This window comes from Stenella coeruleoalba (genome assembly GCF_951394435.1).
Source record: "Stenella coeruleoalba genome assembly, chromosome: 17".
In the NCBI taxonomy this organism is placed as follows: domain Eukaryota; kingdom Metazoa; phylum Chordata; class Mammalia; order Artiodactyla; family Delphinidae; genus Stenella; species Stenella coeruleoalba.
The window spans coordinates 73,125,979-73,144,544 of NC_137163.1; the positions used below are offsets into that span (position 1 = coordinate 73,125,979).

General features: G+C 43.1%; 1 protein-coding gene across 2 annotated transcripts in view; it reads right to left on the reverse strand.

Annotated features, from left to right (window-relative positions):
* Window positions 1-12,509: 12,509 nt before the first annotated feature.
* Window positions 12,510-18,566, reverse strand: part of RAB2A (RAB2A, member RAS oncogene family) — a 77,999-nt gene continuing 71,942 nt past the window's right edge. Inside the window, exons 8-9 of one of the 2 annotated variants that reach the window (XR_013824525.1) lie at window positions 15,833-17,537; window positions 12,511-15,589 (exon numbers count right to left, since the gene is read on the reverse strand). Coding sequence is in view for 1 of the 2 variants with exons in the window: in XM_079901555.1 (XP_079757681.1) it covers window positions 17,442-17,537 (96 nt within the window). In the remaining variant the exon portion in view is untranslated. Of the gene's footprint in view, window positions 17,538-18,566 lie in introns of both variants that reach the window. The other variant, XM_079901555.1, reaches the window with a different exon arrangement.

The following is an 18,566-nucleotide window of genomic DNA, read 5'->3' on the forward strand; positions in this document are numbered from 1 at the left end:
GACCAGCATCAGTGTCTCAACAGCCCAGGTGCCCAGAAGGGCAGGGGAGACACCTCCGCAGACCCCACAGAGAGAGCCATCTGGCCTCTTACTCCTCAGTGGCTGTCTTTTCACTGATTTTTTTTTTTTTTTAAACAAAGTCCATAATTAAACTCTTACCATCTGATATTTCTCAAATCCAGTATTAAGACACCTTACAAATGTGTAAAAATGTGTTAAATCGAGTAACAAGCACCCACTCTCATTTCCCTTTGTATTCTTAGCACTCAACAGGTGGCCACTGTCTCTTCTTGGGCTCCAGCACACAGCCGGATTCTGGAAATGCCATCCTCTCTCTGTACCCCTGAGCCTCGGTGGGGATGCTGGTCCCCAGATGCCTTCCTTTGCCGATTGCTTTCAGTCTGCCCACACTTCTTCCCGTTGCGGAGCACAGGCTCCGGACGCGCAGGCTCAGCGGCCATGGCTCACGGGCCCAGCCGCTCCGCGGCATGTGGGATCTTCCCGGACTGGGGCACGAACCCGTGTCCCCTGCATCGGCAGGCGGACTCTCAACCACTGCGCCACCAGGGAAGGCCTGCCCACACTTCTTAAAAGTCTTTTCAAAAAGCCTGACTGAACGTGTGTGTATCTCCTTCCCCCTTCTGGTCCTGCCTGCCTCTCATCGTCAGGATCTGACCCTGGCCCTCTCCTCCAGCGCAGCCTGCGGCCTGGCCCTTCTGCATCCTCTCTGTCTCTCACAGCAAACTCCTCCTCCCCACACACCTGGACCCTCGAGTCCGCTGCTCTTTCTGTCCCGAACACACTGTGAAGACGCCCTGGGCCCCTTGCGTGTGGGCTGCGTCTACTGTTCGCTGATCACATCGTTTTTGAATTGCTGCCTTGCCTTTCCAAGACTGGAGGTTCCCCGAGGTCAGAGACCACATCTTAATCACCTGTGCATCTCGGTGCTTAGCACAGCACGGAACACACGGATAACATCATGAAACCATCGCTAAATCACAGCTGAAAAGGTTTTGTCTCCTCTATTGATTTTCTCCCGAGATCAGCTTTCTATCTTTTCAAATTTTAATCAATTCAAAATTGAAGTGTCATTCGTTTCAATCTTGTCAGTATGTACGTAGATAAACGTATATCTTATAATTAGTATTCACACGATAGCATGTTCTTACCACACTGTATACAACAGTTATGCTCTCAAAAATTGAGTAAATTAATATTTCTAATTCAGGTGTTTAAAATTTAAGGTCATTTGATTTCTTTATTAGTGGCGAGGCTTTTTTATTCCTCCTTTTTGTAGAGCAAATAGTCATACTCTAGGTTATTTTGGAAATACTACTTCCTGTATATCAGATTTACCTTAAGAAAAGCAATTGTATGTTGTACCCTACTACATTACAAGTAGATTTAACTGAGAAGTGTCATTTTTCTGTCTTTTGCCCGTAAATATAAAAGTAAAGACAACGATGCAACAGTCGTATTTTTCCTCAAGGCCACGCACTGTCTGTGTGTTTTCGGCGGTTGGAGAAGGTGGAGGGGTGCACAAGCTCCTCTGTCCCTCCCTGTGTTTTCCAGCGCTAGCAGAGACGTTTTCTGTAATTGGTTTTCCACATTTGCCAAGAGTCTGTTTCCTCTTAACATTCAACATGTTTAACAGAAGTCTTGTAATAGTTCCAAAAACAATAAAACCAGTCTGGAGCATAAAAATGATACACATACAAAACACACTGGTTTTTTGTTGTTGTTCTTGTGGCTTTGGTTTTGTTAAGTTCTTTCTAATAATTTTTAGTGTCAAATCATGTGGTAGAAGTAAAAAAGGTTTTCTTCACAGTAATAGAAACCCCCTAAAGAAATGCAATCAGAGAGTTGTCAGCACAGAGGCCGTCCGGGGACAGTGGTTCCCCTGCACGTCGCAGTAGTGATGAAGTGCGGGTTACGATTCAATTTAATGCTGTGTCCTCAGAAGGAACAAAAGCTTATTTGAGGTACAGCCTTCTGATGTATCGGTAAGGCTGTTCTTAATCTGTGAAAGTCCGTTTCTCACATTGTCAAATGTTAACATAAAAAAGCAACACTAGCGTATATTTTATCCCACCCACCATCACTCCTAAGGAGAGGGCTAAAACGTCCCAACGATCAATTTCTCTGCTTTAACAATTAGATGTTTGACAAGTGAAAAAAAAGTGGAGACTTTTTTTCAATTATTACTTAATTTAAATATTACAGTTACTAGTTTTATTGTTGTTCAAGCAGCTTTAAGTGTTCAGGGCATCAGGACTTAGGAAGAGCTTTGAAATCCCAGAGAGGAATCAGAGGCACTGACAAGCTGGAAACTGTGGAGCTGATAACAAAATCTCCACGATCTCGTGCAAGGCATTTTAACCGTTTCTTCATCAGTAAACTGGAATCCAAAAGATAAGTCCTTGGCAATAAAAATAAATAACCCTGGAGAAGGGACGTCACCGCAGGAGCGAGCAACACAGAGCTGGCAGGGTTCTATCTCCTGATCCAACCCATGATTGGGAGGCCTGTTCTGGACATTTCCCCAGTCCGGCCCTGGCTGTCCACTAAAGGAGCCGGCAGTTTTCCACCGCACCCCGATGGGGCGTGAACTAAAGCTTTGGTGCTCCAAGCATGTTGGGTGACCATAGACCACGCTGGAAATGCAGAGGCTCAGGCTGCACCCCGAACCTGCATCTGAACGGGGTCCGCGGGTTCCCGCCAACACCACCCCAGCTGAAGACCAAGCAAGAGTGTCCAGAGCTGGTGAACTGGGAACCCCCTCGGATACTGTGGGTGTCATGTGAGCATCTGTTTCCCAGAAGTGGGAAATTTGGGGGGGAACAAAAAAGGAGTATTTAACCTCACGGAGCTCGACCAATACATGGAGTTCAAATTATATTATCACCTGCGAGGTAAAAAAACAAAACAAAAAACTGGTGGGCGCGCTCGTCACCCAGTGGAGAAGGCTTACCTTTCAAATCAAAGAAATGGGAGAAGGCACCCATTGCTCAGGGCTGCTGGAACAAGGAACCACGGCCTGCGCGACCCGCGGGCCTCGCTTCTCTCCGGAAGCAGAAGTGCCGGCAGGCCGGGCCGCTCCTCCCCGACGCTGGGCGCGTGCGCGCGGCCTGCGCCAGCCTCGCGGATGCCCGGCGGTCCTTGGCTCGCGGCCGCAGCGCCCCCATCTCCGCCGCGGGTGACACGTGGCCTCTCCTGGGTGTCTGCCTCTTCGCAGGGTGTGTTTTCTTCTTCTGGAAAAACCAGTCGTGTAGGATTAAGCCCCCTCTTTCCCAACTCCTCTGTGATGTCATCTGCAAAGATGTTATTTCCAAATAAGGTCACGCTCTGCCAGCCTCCAGGATGCGAAGGTGAGGAAGACCTCTTCTGGAGGGGGAGAGGGCAGAGCAGCGTGAAAGCCTCGCAGGGTGTCTTTCCAACTTCATTTCAGGACACCCCCCAGCCCCATTTCGAGTCCGTGGCCCTGTAACAAGCCCCAACCGACAGCCTCACTTGCAACCCAGCGCTACGGGCTCCAGGACGCTGGCGGAAGGCCCCATCCTCCCATGCCGCATCGCCCCCGCCCGGCGCGGCCCCAAGGGCGCTGTAGACGGATGCGGGAAGTGTGAGATGGAGACAGCGGAAGAGCCTCTTGCTGGGGAAAGCAATTAGGCGTTTGTCACTAGAGTACAGTGACAGTGACAAGGTCCCTTAACAGTGTCACGACGCACATTTTTATTGTTGTGAGGTCCATACACCAACCTCAGGCATTTCAAACTAGAGGCGGTAAACTCATCAAATGTTCGAGCGCCAAGCACGCGCAAGACCCTGTACTCAGCGCCGCGGAATTTGGGTGGTTGGCTATTAGAAACAAACGAACATCAAATTAAATAAATCTAGGAAATGAATCCAAGGTTGCAATTAAAATTTTTTTATTTTGCCAATTATGGGCATTTTTTAAAAAATTGCCATCATAAAAGCAAGGACTTCAATTACTTTATTTAAAATGTGTATTTATTTTGAATAGTAATATCAAAATGTACGAAGGATGACAGGAAAAAGTAAATGTCCCTCCCACAGGGACAACCACGATTTCTTGAGAAAAGACATTTTAACACCAAAGAAGTAGTAAGGACATAATCTTAGAGGGGAAAAAAGGAGCTTTTTCCAAAAAAGGAACAGTTTGAAAAAAATATATATATATATATTTTTTTCCTTTCTTTATTCATCCATTTATTTTTTACAAGTATTTTTTACACTCCTTTTATGAATGCGGCATTGTTTTTCGTGCAGGAGACACACATCAGAGAACAAAAGAGTGAAAGTAGCGTTCCCTGCCCTCTTGGACTCTACGTTTTGGCGAAAACTGAATCTGAAATTGGGACAGAGGAATCCAGGTGGATGAAGCTGAAGGAAGAGGATGCCACCGTGGCCGAGAGCCACCCGTTATCCTGCAGGCACACGAGGCACAAAGGTGGCGTGAGTTTAGAAGCAGCCCACCTGCCTTGCCCAGGACCTGTCAGAGGTCAGGTCACGAGGGCCAGTTTCATGTGTGGCTCTGAACAGACTCGAGAAACAGAGTCTGACAATAGAATTTGGTTCAGGGGTGAGTAAAAGTGCAGGAGGTGGGTGTCAAGGTGGGTGTTGGAGGGATATTATGGGCAGAGAGGAGAGTGATTTTTAATTTTTTGATGGGGTTTCTGCTCATGCAAAGAAACCAGCCAAGTCTGCATGCTACCTTCTTCCTTCTTCAAGTATCCGGGCGTGCCTCTAACCCAGGGAGCGGTTCAGCTGTGGCAGATTACTGGGCTCTGCCTGTGGCTCTCCCATCAGGAGATCTGGTGGGAAGCATAAACCTCAACCTTTACACTTTTTTTTTTTTTTTTTGCAGTACACGGGCCTCTCACTGTTGTGGCCTTTCCTGTTGCGGAGCACAGGCTCCGGACGCGAAGGCTCAGCGGCCATGGCCCACGGGCCCAGCTGCTCCGCGGCACGTGGGATCCTCCTGGACCGGGGCACGAACCCGTATCCCCTGCATCGGCAGGCGGACTCTCAACCACTGCGCCACCAGGGAAGCCCCAGCATAACATTTTTATCTTAAAATATTATGCTGCGTGCAATTTCTTTCTTGACGTGAGTTTGTCACTATTTGACATCACGACACAAAGCTAGAAATAAAATTTCCCCTCTTTAAACTCCATCAACATTTAATGACCAAGTAAAGCTTTAATCCTGGATGTTACTAAGCATTTTTATTTTTTGGTAGGCAAAAATTGGCATCTCTTTGTTTCAACTTATATTTTACTGATCTTGACGTCTTTTCATATGTTTGGAAGTAATTTGTATTTCTTCTTTTGTGAATTGTCAGTTCATGTCTTTTGCCTATTTTTTTCTTTTGAAATAAATGTTCATTTATACAAGTAATATATTAATGTAGTAGTATTATTAAGAAATTCAAATAGCGTAGAAGTGTATAGAATTAAAATAAGAATTCTCCATCCAGAAATTAGTTATTAAGTCCAAAGTTTGGGATGTACTCCTCTATATAATTTTCTGTGTGATACATATATACGTACATGTGTGTATATGTATATATATGACCGTAATATATGTATTATGCTGCATTGCACTTTTTAACTTAACAATGTCTTGTAGATGTAGATTTATATATTATATAAATGGTTTTACTTAATAATGTCATACATATTGAAGCCTGATTTTTTTTTACCATTGCTTAGTGTTACATGAATTCTTTTTTCTTTCTGTTGAGTCAACATTTATATACTGCTTACTGGGCATAAAGTACTCGTCTAGTGCTTCATAAATATTAGCCCATTTCATCATCATAACAACCCCATGGAACAGGTATGGCTAGTATCCCCATTTTATCAAGGAAGCAGGTATAAAAAGGTGAAGTAACTTGCTCAAGGTCACAGTGCTAGTCAGTTGCAGAACAGATTTAAAATTTATTCTAAAATTCCCTTATCGATAGGTTTAAGTTGTTTCCAATCTTTGACTGTAATCAATATCCCAGAGACATGGCAAGATGCCTGAAGAAGGGAGGGGGAGGAAATCAGTCCAGAAAGGCTGACGCGGAGCGGCTGGGCCCGTGAGCCATGGCCGCTGAGCCTGCGCGTCTGGAGCCTGTGCTCCGCAACGGGAGAGGCCACAACGGTGAGAGGCCCGCGTACCGCAAAAAAAACAAGTAAACAGAAAGGCTGAGAAAGTCAGAAGGAAGTACCAAGCCAGGTAGGAGGAGGGCCAAGGGCACTGGATGGGCACTGGTCTGCAGAGAGCACTCATCTTTACAGTGTCTCTCAGGTAAAAGGGTACCATGGAGCCAATCAGCGCAATCTGTCTTGGGGACAAGGCTAAGAGAGCCCGCCTGCTGGGCAGGACACCATGTGGAAAACTCGATTAGGCCATAAGCAAGGACTCCGATAGTCATTATTTTTCAATGATTTGGATGCATTATATTATCAAGTAGCACATTCACATGATTTACTATACTTACTTGGCAAATACCCAGTATTTGCTGAATGTTCATTTATATTGAATTGAATCAAATGCATACTGAGTGAATATCTGCTGTTTATTTGGGGCTGACATTTTATAAGTAAAACAAGAGAAAGGCTGTTTTTTAGGATAATGAACTAAGAGAAGTATAGAAGAGAAAACAAGCAGTTGAAAAATAAAAATAGACGAGAAATGAATAAAAATGAGCAGAAATCATAAAATGCCTCAGATTTGGTTAAATAAAAAGCAAAATGGGGGAATTCCCTGGTGGTCCAGTGCGCTTTCACTGCCGAGGGCACGGATTCAATCCCTGGTCGGGGAACCAAGATCCCCCAAGCTGCGTGGTGCGGCCGAGAAAAAAAAAAAAGCAAATTTGAAAATGCAGAAGTAAGATTAATTTTAGATTTTTGGAAACAAACTGAGCTCCTCAAAATTCTGTTTCTGGAATGAATGTCATTATCCTAAAAGTCCTTGTTGCACAGAAAGACATATCTTGTTCCTGGATGAGAACATTTAATATCAAACAATGCCAATTTTCTCCCAAGTTAAACTATACATTTAAAACAATTTTTAAAAATCCCAATAGAATTTTGGGGGTCTTGAGAGATGGTGGGTGCTAACATAGAAATGTAGAAGTCTGTGACACAATAAAAATGTCAGAAACAAGTCCAAATATGCATATAGTTTTTTTGGTCTGAAATTAAAGCATTTAAATGTAATGAGGAAAAGATGAACTGCTTAATAAATGACACTGAACCTAAAGATTTTCAAGTCGCCAAAACTATATTTTTTTAAGTAAAAATTCCCATTTTTGGTAATTGAGTACAGGAAGCAGGCCACTCTCAAGGTCTATTTGGAATATAAATTGGTACATTTCTCAAGGGAAATTACATATATAAAATCTTTAACAATATCTGTACTTTATGAACCAGTAATTCTGTTTCTAAGAATGTATTTTAAAGAAATAATTGTTGATGTGCCCAAAGATTTAATGACAAGGATGTGCACTGAGTGTTGATTACTGTGTCTAAATACTTATAACCCTGGCAAACAGGAGGGGATGAAAAGATAACTGATATCACCTCCACACAGTGAAATGCTATACAGCCACCAACAGCATGCAGAAAATACAAGGTAATATTTACTGAGCACTTACTATGTGTCAAGCAAATTTTCAAGAACTTTCCATGTGGCAGCGTGTTTTCCCCTCCCCGCCACGGTATGAGGTGGGCGATTGCTCCTTCCACGTTATAGATGAGGAACCTGAACGAGGCGGTTCCATCCCTCCCCAGTCAGCGGTCCAGCCTGTATTTGAAGGTGACAGTGGAGCTCCTGAGCCCGCATTCCTCCTCACTACAACTAAGGAGATTCTGTAACAAGATGGCAATAAGTGAAAGAAAGCCATGTGCACTGTGGGATGCCATTAGCGTAAAAGAACATATGCAGACATAATCACAGAAAGAGACGGGAAAGAAATACAGCAAGCTGTGAAATCGTTTTCTGTGGGTGCTGAGATGCTGGGTCATCTGAGCGGACGCTGTTGGTGCCCCTGGTCCCCACCCTCGAGTCACCAGCTCGAGTCCTTTATTACAGGCCAAGAATTCCCTGCCTAAAGGCCCGCTCGTCGGTGTACAGGGCGGCCGGGGGGCTGAGGTCCCAGGAGCAATGGCCGCCAATGAAGGAGGGGCCCTTGGCTGCGGTGCGTCCCGCTCCGGGTCTCAGAGGGTCGCCGTGGGAACGAGGCTGGGGCACCTACGGCAGTAACACATCCCATAACGCCCTTCACCAGCGCCACCTCCTCTCCCCGTTTCTGCAGGTCCTCACTGTGCCCCTGGGATCCCCTCTCCCCCAGATCACTTGCACCCAGAACTTGTCTCAGAGTGGGCTTTGAGGGGTATCCAAACTTGGAAAGTAGTTTTACATTTTTCTTCGTTTATGTTCTCCACAGCAAATAGATCGCATTTTAACAAGTTATAAAGGAAGATGAAGTTTTTGTTTTGTTTTTTGTTTTTTTTGAAGGAATTCACTGGACTTCTAGTCAAACAAGGTGGATTGAACACATGCATTTATCTCCTCCCCAAGACCTCAACAAATGGCACTACAGGAATAAAATGTACAAATACACAAGGGCAAAGAGGATAGGAGAGGAGATTGGCAGTGTATAAAATGCCCGGGACTTCCCTGGTGGTCCAGGGGTTAAGGCTTTACCTTCCACTTAAGGGGGTATGGGTTCGATCACTTGTCGGGGAGCTAGGGTCCCACATGCCTCAGTGCCAAGAAACCAAAACATAAAACAGAAGCAATATTGTAACAAATTCAATGAAGACTTTAAAATTGGTCCGCATCAAAAAAAATGTTAAAAAAAAAAAAGGAGAAATGCCCACAATATTCTGACTTAGCAGAGGCAAGGTCTGTGAACAGTGAGCCAGTCACCTGGGAAGGGGAGCTGGAGACGTGCGGTTGGCCCATGCCACCGCCCACCACTGCGGAGCTGGAGTGCCCACCTCTGTCCCTCCAGCACAGGGGTGGGAGGGTGACAGGGACGCACCAAGAGACAGGTAAGGAGCCGGACTGAGAGCTCTGGGGAGGAGATTGTGAGATGGGGCCGGATGGGACGAGGGATGGCTGTTTTTACTGTAAACCTTCTAATACTATTCGTCTTTTTAAAAACTATGGGCAAATATCATTTTAATACTTAAAAAAATTAAAGTCATGCTTTTGTTATTTAAACGTAGAAAAATCAGAACCAGGTTGGCGCCAAGTACTATCAGGTAATCAGACTGATTTACACACACACACACACACACACACGTGTCCATTGCAGCCGTGGTCATAATAGCCAAAAGGTGGAAACCAGCCAAATGTCCCTCAGTGACTGAATGGACAAACTGTGGTTTTACCCATGCGATGGAACATTATTCAGTCATAACCAGGAATGAAGCACTGATGCACATTTCAACACGTGTGAGCCTCAAAAACATTATGCTTAATGAAAGAAGTCAGACACAGATGGCCACATGTCGTATGCTTCCATTTATATGAAATGTCCAGAATAGGTAGAACCACGGGGACAGAACACAGATTAGTGGTCACCAGGGGCTGGGTGGAGGGGTCAGGGGAGTAACTGATGAATAGGTACGGGGTCTCTTTTGGGGCGATGATGAAAGTGTTTTGAAACCAGATAGAAGGGGTGGGTTGCACAGATGGTGAAGTACTCAAGGCTACTGATTTGTTCCCTTAAAGATGCTTAATTTTGTTATGTGAATGTCACTTCAGTCTAAAAGAAAGAAAGAAGCATTCTGGTTGAGAAAGGAGTGGGAAGGCAAGAAGGATTAGGAAGCTTGGTACCACTGCACACGCCCCGTTTTCAGTAATTTCGTTCTGCAGATGGCGATGCTGTCTGATAGGATGACACATGGCCCTCAGACCGGGTAGCATCATGGAGACCCACGCGTGCTGGCCCCATGAAGCTGTGGAGGCCCAAGTGGCAAAGGGCTCAGGTTCCAATGTTTGTTTGTTTGTTTTTTTGCGGTACGCGGGCCTCTCACTGTTGTGGCCTCTCCTGTTGCGGAGCACAGTCTCTGGACGTGCAGGCCCAGCGGCCATGGCTCACGGGCCCAGCTGCTCCGCGGCATGTGGGATCTTCCCAGACCGGGGCACGAACCCGTGTCCCCTGCATCGGCAGGCGGACTCTCAACCACTGCGCCACCAGGGAAGCCCTCCAATGGGTCTTGATTAAGTAGTGAGACATTCAGAATTAGGAAGGGGCTTATTTCATGGTTGATTTAGTAGACACAAATGAAAATAAGGAACCTGAAGGGAGCATTCTTCAAAATCTCTACGCCTAGCTTGTTCATGTCATGCGGTGGTCCCCAAAGCTGCATCATAAACACAGACTAGGCTGATTATAGAGCTGAGTGCCTTCCTTTCATACTGTCCAAAATCCATAACCCATAACCACATTTGTTACGGGCTGCACTGTGTACCTCCCCTCCCAAATTCATATGTTGAAATCTTAAACCTCAGTATTGAAGAATGTGACCTCATTTGGAGATAGAATCTTTAAAGTAATCCAGTTAAAATGAGGTCATTAGGGTGGGCCCTAACCCATATGACTGGTGTCCTTATACAAAGAGGAAATTTGGATACGAAGACACACATAAAGGGACGATGATGTGAAGAGACACAGGGACAAGATGGCCATCTACAAGCCAAGGAAAGAGGCCTAGAACAGTCTTCCCTCACAGCCGTCAAAAGGGACCAGCCCTGCCGACACCTTGATCTTGGACTTTTAGCCTCTAGAACTGAGAAAATAAATTTCTGGTTGTTAAGCCCCCAGTTTATGACACTTTGTTCTGGCAGCCCTAGCAGACTAATACAGCATTACATAATGACCCCTGCTTTTCACCCTTGAAAGGCACATTGGTTGCATAAATGCTTCACCCATCATGTAATGGCTGGTCCCATGGAATAAATCATGGTCCTTGGAGATACTAAGTTTCCATAGGACAGGTCCCAGGAACAGACAGCTTTGTGGCCACAGCCCCTGACAGAGCCATCTCTGATTACAGTCCTTAGCAAATGTTTTCATAATTCAAATTGCAAAGAGGATGTTAAACTTTAGTGCTTTAACACAAATCAGCACCTGCTTGAGGGAAAAGTATGAAATGAAGTATGGATATGTGTCCCGGCTGCGCCCAACTCACGCAGAAGCGCGTGTGACAAGACAGAGCGGAGGGCGGACTGCAGCCAGTTTCCACGTTCTTGTAAATGTGAATTCTGTGCAGCAGCTCCTGGGGACTGGAATGTGGCAATTTTAATGCAAAATTAATTGTCAAGTAGAAGACTGCAGGGGCCTTCTCCCTGGTGACTATCTCACCCACCAGCTAGTTGCCTTCACTCTTGTTCTCGATGCTCTGTACCTTGTTAGCAATATTCAAATGATCAAAAATGATTCCAGGGGCTTCCCTGGTGGTGCAGTGGTTGAGAATCCGCTTGCCAATACAGGGGACATGGGTTCGAGCCCCGGCCTGGGAAGATCCCACATGCCGCGGAGCAACTGAGCCCGTGCGCCACAGCTACCGAGCCTGCGTGCCACAACTACTGAAGCCCACGTGCCTAGAGCCCGGGCTCTGCAACAAGAGAAGCCACTGCAATGAGAAGCCCGCGCACTGCAATGAGAAGCCCGCGCACCGCAATGAAAAGTAGCCCCCGCTCGCCACAACTAGAGAAATCCCACGCGCAGCAACGAAGACCCAACGCAGCCAAAAATAAATAAATAAATAAATAAATAAATAAATAATGATCTCAGGATCTCAATCTCAAAACCCAACCCCTCTTGGTCAGCTCGCACCTACTTTTTGTTTTTACTTGCTTACTTTCACAACAGGATGTCATTGCTGAACTTGCGTTACCATCTCCACTTTCACTGTCAGCATCGTAATCATCGTTAAGATCACACTTGTACACACTGACATCTGCTTCAATTTTAAACTGAATTCTGGGCTTAAGTAACATTAAAAATGCTATCTTTAACGTCATATAAGGGAAGTCCTGTGCTGTATCTATGATTTTTCATGAAATCCCTATGTACAAAAATGTTCATATTCTGAATAGCATCTGGATGTGTAAATTAAATTACTCTGAAGCAGGAAGATGTAAAAATATTCCTAGAGATTAACTTTGCTTCTCTCACGATGATTTCTACACGTGCTACGCAGTGAAGCAGCTGTTACTCTCCCATAAACCCACGGCTTCAACACGACCTTTCACTGAAGGGACACAGACAACCTATCAAAAAATGTCTTCATTCATAGGATGTAAGGTATGTATTAATTTCCTAGGGTGGCCGTAACAAAGTATCACTGACTGGGTGACTTGAAACAGCAGGAACTTCTTCTTCCACAGTTCTGGTGGCTCGACACCAGAAGTCAAGAGGTCGGCAGGGGTGTAATCCCTGAAACCCGTGGAGGACTCATCCTAGTGGCTGGTGGTTTGCTGGCCATTTCGGGGCTCCCGGGTTTGAGGCTGCCTCGTCCACGTGGCCTTCTCCCTGTGTGTGTATTCACATGGCCGTCTTCTGATAAGGACACCGGCCCTGATCCTGTATGACTCCATCTTAACTCATTACATCTGCAACCATCTTGTTTCCAAATAAAGACAAATTCTGAGATACGAGGGCTTAGAACTTCAGCATACATATTTTTTGGGGGGCTGGTGGGGAGCACAGTTCAATCCACGAAAAGGAGATAGGGTAGACTTCACATATTCAAGTTCTGAGAGCAACTCATAAGGCAGCATTTTTGATCGATGGAGACAAAGCCTTAACTTACAAGAAAGTACACACATCGGCCCAGTTTAAAAGATTTTAAAGCAAGTATCCGTGTAACCCCCACTTAGGTCAAGAAACAGAACATGTACCAGAGAAGCCCCCCGCGTGCCCCTCCCTCATCAGAACTGCCTCCAGGACTCATCCAGCACCCCACATTACATTCAGCTACCACATCTGTCTCCTCCAATCTGTGTGCCACATTATCTTTCACAACCTTGGTATTTTTGAAGAGCGCTAGCCACTTTGTAGGATTTTCCTCAATTTGGGTTCGTCTGAGGTTTCCCAATGACTAGGTCGACGTTATACATTTTGCGCAAGAATTCCACAGAACTGTGCAGTGTGGTAATGTCACTTTTTAATACTATAGGTAGGTTCTCATTAGTTTTTATTTCATTTTGAGTTCCTGGTACATCATGGTTGATTTTAATTATTTTCAGAGTATGTGAAACATTACTGTAGTTTTGAGTTAAACGAAACTGTATATTGAAAGGTGCTACTCGTCCCGATTCGCCTTAGTTTCCACTCTGTACTCACCCCCTAATGAGACTAGGTAACCAGTCTCATTAGTTTCTAGTTTATTATTAGTTTCTAGTTTATTATTCTTGTGTTTCTTTTGCACAGGTGAGCAGATACATGTATATTTTCGTCTCCTGCCTTCCTAATTAAATGAGCGATGGTAAACTGTAGACACGCTTGCATTTTGCTTTTCTCATTTTGCTTAACAATATATCCTGGAAATCATGACATCAGTACACAGAGCTCTTCCACAGACTCTTTACACCCGTGCAGGACTACATTGTGTGACGTACCAGCTTACTGAATCACTCTCCTATGTAAAGACACTGAGGTCATTTTCAATTATTTTGCAATTACAGCCAATGCTGCAGTGAGCAACCTTGTGCACATGTGCTTTCGCATTGTTGGAGGGTATCATCAGGGTATTTTCCTAGAAGTGGGAAGGTTGGGTCAACAGGTAAGTATCTCCTGGTTCTATTAGGTATTGTTGAGTTCCTCTCCAGAAAGCTAATATCAGTCTGCACTTCCACCAGCAACATATGAGACATTTCACCAACAGAATGTGTTGTCATACTTGTATTAAACTTCTTCCAATATCATAGTTGAAAAATGGCATCTCAGTTTTAATTTGCATTTCTAACTGTCTGAATTTTAAAACATATTTTAGGGATACTTTTACTTCATTTTTTGGTGAACTGTCTTTTTCCATGTTTCCTATCAGGTTTTTGGTCCTTTGTCCTTCAATTTTTAAGAGCTGGCCTGATGATTTTCTAAACCTAATGAACACTGAATATATACACGTGCAGCTTAAAGTTTCCCATCATGACTTCAGCCAAGTAAGTAGTGTTATCCAGTATATACCAATGCAACATGAGATACTCTACTTATGGGGTTAGGCTCTATTCTCATTTGAACACTGAAGCACATGTGAACTCTTTCCAGGAAACACAGGTAGATATGTTCATGCATTTGTATAGTCAATTATTTATTATGGAACAGGGTTATCTTTTTGCATTATTATGGGTTTTTGTGGTATTAATTTTTAGCTCACATAGTCAAACCCTGTGCTGCCAACCTTAGTACTGAGCTTAGATGGAGCTTCACTACCTATGAGGGAATAAATGTTTAATGTGTCCCAAACACAAATCATTTGAGAGATTAGACACATTTTGGTATCATATATATTCCTACTCTCTTCACTATTAGAACGATTAGAAACAGGAACTATTTTCCTCTTAACAGGCTATTTTAAAATTAAAAACATAACTTATAATGGAAAAGAATTAAAAAAGAACATAGATGTATACATATATAACCGAATCACTTTGCTGTACACCTGAAACTATAACACAATACTGTAAATCAACTATACTTCAATAAAAAAATAAAAATAAACTGTGTAGGAAGATATAGTTTCACTCTCATGTACTGTTTGAATTGTATATCTAATTATACACTACTCTTCCAAAAATTTGGTCTTAATCCAGTTTTGTTAAACCCAGAAGGCAAATTATAACACTATATTTATGAAGATTACAACTTTGGAATGTTACATGTTGAGACATTAAAAGTTTTATTTTTTGTGACTGATTTTCTAGCTCTTAAAACATGTCCATAGGTGCTACCAAAATTGACCAAAGATCATTTAAAGACTTAATTACAGTATTAAAGCGTTTAGTTCCAGGTGCCACTATTACATTATTTGTGACAAGGATAATAAAACAGCAGAGTAGAAACCAGACGGTAACACTGTTTTGTCGACTGACATAAAGGATTCATCACATATGTTCCTTAATGGCAGATGAAACTTGTAGAGAAAGTGGTGACAACTACGGAGAAGTCCTCTACCCGCCCCTGTGGCCCAAGGCCGAGGCAGGTTAAGGCTACTGTGCAGGGGCTGCATTTGAGGGCTCCAGCTCTTCTTAGGTTATTAAAATACATGTGCTTTGTTGTTGTTTGTTTTCCCCATGACTTTCTCTTCTTACACTTGATTTATAAAAGAATTAGAGGAGACAGCATGGAAAAGAAACACATTAAGTTTCTGGAAAAATTAACAGCAGTTTAAAAGTAACAGTTACCAGGGCTTCCCTGGTGGCGCAGTGGTTGAGAGTTCACCTGCCGATGCAGGGGACGTGGGTTCGTGCCCCGGTCCGGGAAGATCCCACATACCGCGGAGCGGCTGGGCCCGTGAGCCATGGCCGCTGAGCCTGCGCGTCTGGAGCCTGTGCTCTGCAACGGGAGAGGCCACAACAGTGAGAGGCCCAAGTACAGCAAAACAAACAAACAAACAAAAAACAGTTCCCAAAGAATCATCCTCTTCCTGGTACAGAGCAGAACAAGTTCTAGTTGTCTTAACTTGTCCTACTCACCACTAATGAGAGTGAATGGTAAGATCAGTGAATTTGATAAGACCACTTTAAAGAAAAAAAAAGTTCATAATAAAAATACTCAAGAAACTCAATTTCCCCTCACCTTTCTCTCTGTCCTCTAGGAGCTAGTTAAAGCAAAAAACTCAGATAGCATTGGGTGACTTCCCACAGGAGTAATGTCAAAGCTTTGACAGAGCACTGCTGAATCTTCAGGAAAGACCGGTAGAAAGCTGAAGTCAGTGAGCGGATTGAAAGTAGTTAGTTTCATACTTAAAATACTTGCTTACATCATCAATAACAAAAAGAATTTCAATACGGTAAAAAGATTTTTATCACATTCTAGCAAAATTTTTAAAAAGGGTAGTGTTGTTAAACATCCTGACCCTTAAAAAAAAATGTGCTTTATAGTACATGTAAAAGCTGTGGATGGACTGAAAAACTGCATTCTTAAAAAATGATGTGGTCATAAAAAAAAAGAACACTTTTATACATAGGATTTTATTTGCACTGCTATAACAATTTCATTATAGTCCAAGGGAGAAAAAGAAAAGGAAGGATAAAACCACCACACTGAGCAAATTACTAAAGCTTTTCTACTTTTAACAGGATTTTCCATCTGGTAGGTTTATTGTCATATCCCCTTCAAAACAGACAAGATGCTCACCATATTTTAAAGATTATAGGTTGCCACGGAAAGAAAAATTTTACACAGTCACTGTACATCAAGGGTTGAAAAACTGTCCTGCGTGAAAAATATATTTAGAAATCATGTGAATAAAAGAAAAAGAAAACATTATTGTGTTCAAGGAAAGATTAAAGTCCTCATAATGTGCCGTCTAAATGTGGACACTCATTCCTCCTGGAGTCGCTCAGGCAGAGGGAGTCCTTTCTTCCTTTCGCCTACCTCACTCATTATACTGTGTTTTTACCCAACAGTCTGCATTAAGGCAAACAAATCCTTTTCTGAAGAGGTCTTAAAGAAACTGTGGACAAATAACAAACTTTTGGCATTAAAACAGGTTAACACACACATAGCCTTTAGAATGTACATTAAGCATATTTCTCTCGGACTAGTGACAAGAAAAAGATGAACATGCTTGTTAACAATGTCAAAAAGTTTAAAATTCAGTGTCCAAGCAATTCCTAACGATGCTTCTGTAGCTTTAAGCTCTAAACAGTATAGAATTTATGCAAATGCATTAAAGAATTCAAGCTTGGCAAATTACACCCAAGCAGGTTATAAACTATATATACAGAAAGTAAATGATAAATACAGAATTAAAAGAGTCCTTCGGTTTTCCTTATAGCCTTGAAAATTGACAAACTTTTGAGGACAGTTCTATAATATTAAACATTAGGTAACCACAGGTGTGGGGAAACCTAACTACACAAACCGATTTAAAATACTCAAGATGACTCTGTAGTGTTCAATACAATTCAGTTCGTAGGTAAGGGCACAAGACAACATTTAACAAAAATAATCACGTCAATTGACCTAGAAATCAAATGCAAATAGATATGAATACAATCTCCAAAATCTGTCTTTTTAAGTGAACATTAACCATTTATTCAAAGTTATACAAGAATTTGAAGGATTAAAGTCTTCTTCTGTGACATAAAGCCATTTCGAAGAGTTTCATGTCTCAGCTGAGCAGGAGGGTGAAAGAATAGGTGAGTAGCCCCTTCTGGGCAGCGAGACAGTAAAAACAGACTCAACAGCAGCCTCCCCCGGCCTGCTGTCCTCCCTGACTGCCTGCGTGCGTGGCGTTAGTAGCAGCATGCTGAGGGCCAATTTTAATGCCATTTGCCTGGAATGAAAGACAGAAGGATAATAAATGTATCTGGAGCCAACCAGACAGTATAATTTAAATTTAAGAAATCCTCTGGTTTCTTAGTGGCACAATCTTACCAAACAACTAAAAAAAAAAAAAAAAAAAATATATATATATATATGCTAAGCAGATTTTTACAACAATTAAAACAATATCTCTCAGGGGATGTTCCTTCCTTTTAAAATAATACTTGTGGAAATATTCCTGCAAACAATTCCTTATCATACCAGGTACTGCGTTAACAGAAACCAGAGTGCTGCTTTTAAGGGAATTCTCACAATGGAGAGATTGTTTAAAACGTAATCTTTAAAAGAGAAAAATATGCAAAGCCTATGCTCCTCTAATACAACGTACAATCTTTCCTCTAGACAGCGTTTCTGTTCCATGTTGAATCAGCTGTACAGGCTAAGGGCATATGAGTGTTCTGTGTCATCAATAATTTCTATGATCCCCAAAGACATGGCAGCTTGCCAAGAACCCACACACAGAGTGGTTCTTTCATTCATCAAACTCACACTTATGTCTCAACCCTCACTCCCTCAAGTGGATTTTACCTAAAAATACAACACTCTGAGAAAAGTAATACAGTAGCTTCAGAAATTAAGCTCTTAAGGAAACTTTACGTCACAGTAAATCTCAGATTTATAGTGCTTGGCAGTTGTTCTGCAACAGTAGTAGCCTTGGGGTTTCTGGCACTAGCTCAGTATTGACAGCAGCTGATGTGGTTTCTTTTCGCTCTTCTGACTCCTCTTTAATAAAAAGCATGCCCTATGGCTCATTGGTTTTGCCCCCTCTGGGCTGGTAGCAACTTCTTGAGGAATCAAGAAGTCAGACTTGGCATCAGGCCAGATAAATCGCACGGCCTGTTGGCTCCTGACAGCACATTGCAATCAAAGCCACGCCAGGCACAGTAAAGCACTCAGCTACTATATGAAACCAGTCAGAGACAATGAACATGCCCTTTACAAAGACGCCCAATTACTGTTCAATTTATATGGCATTAGT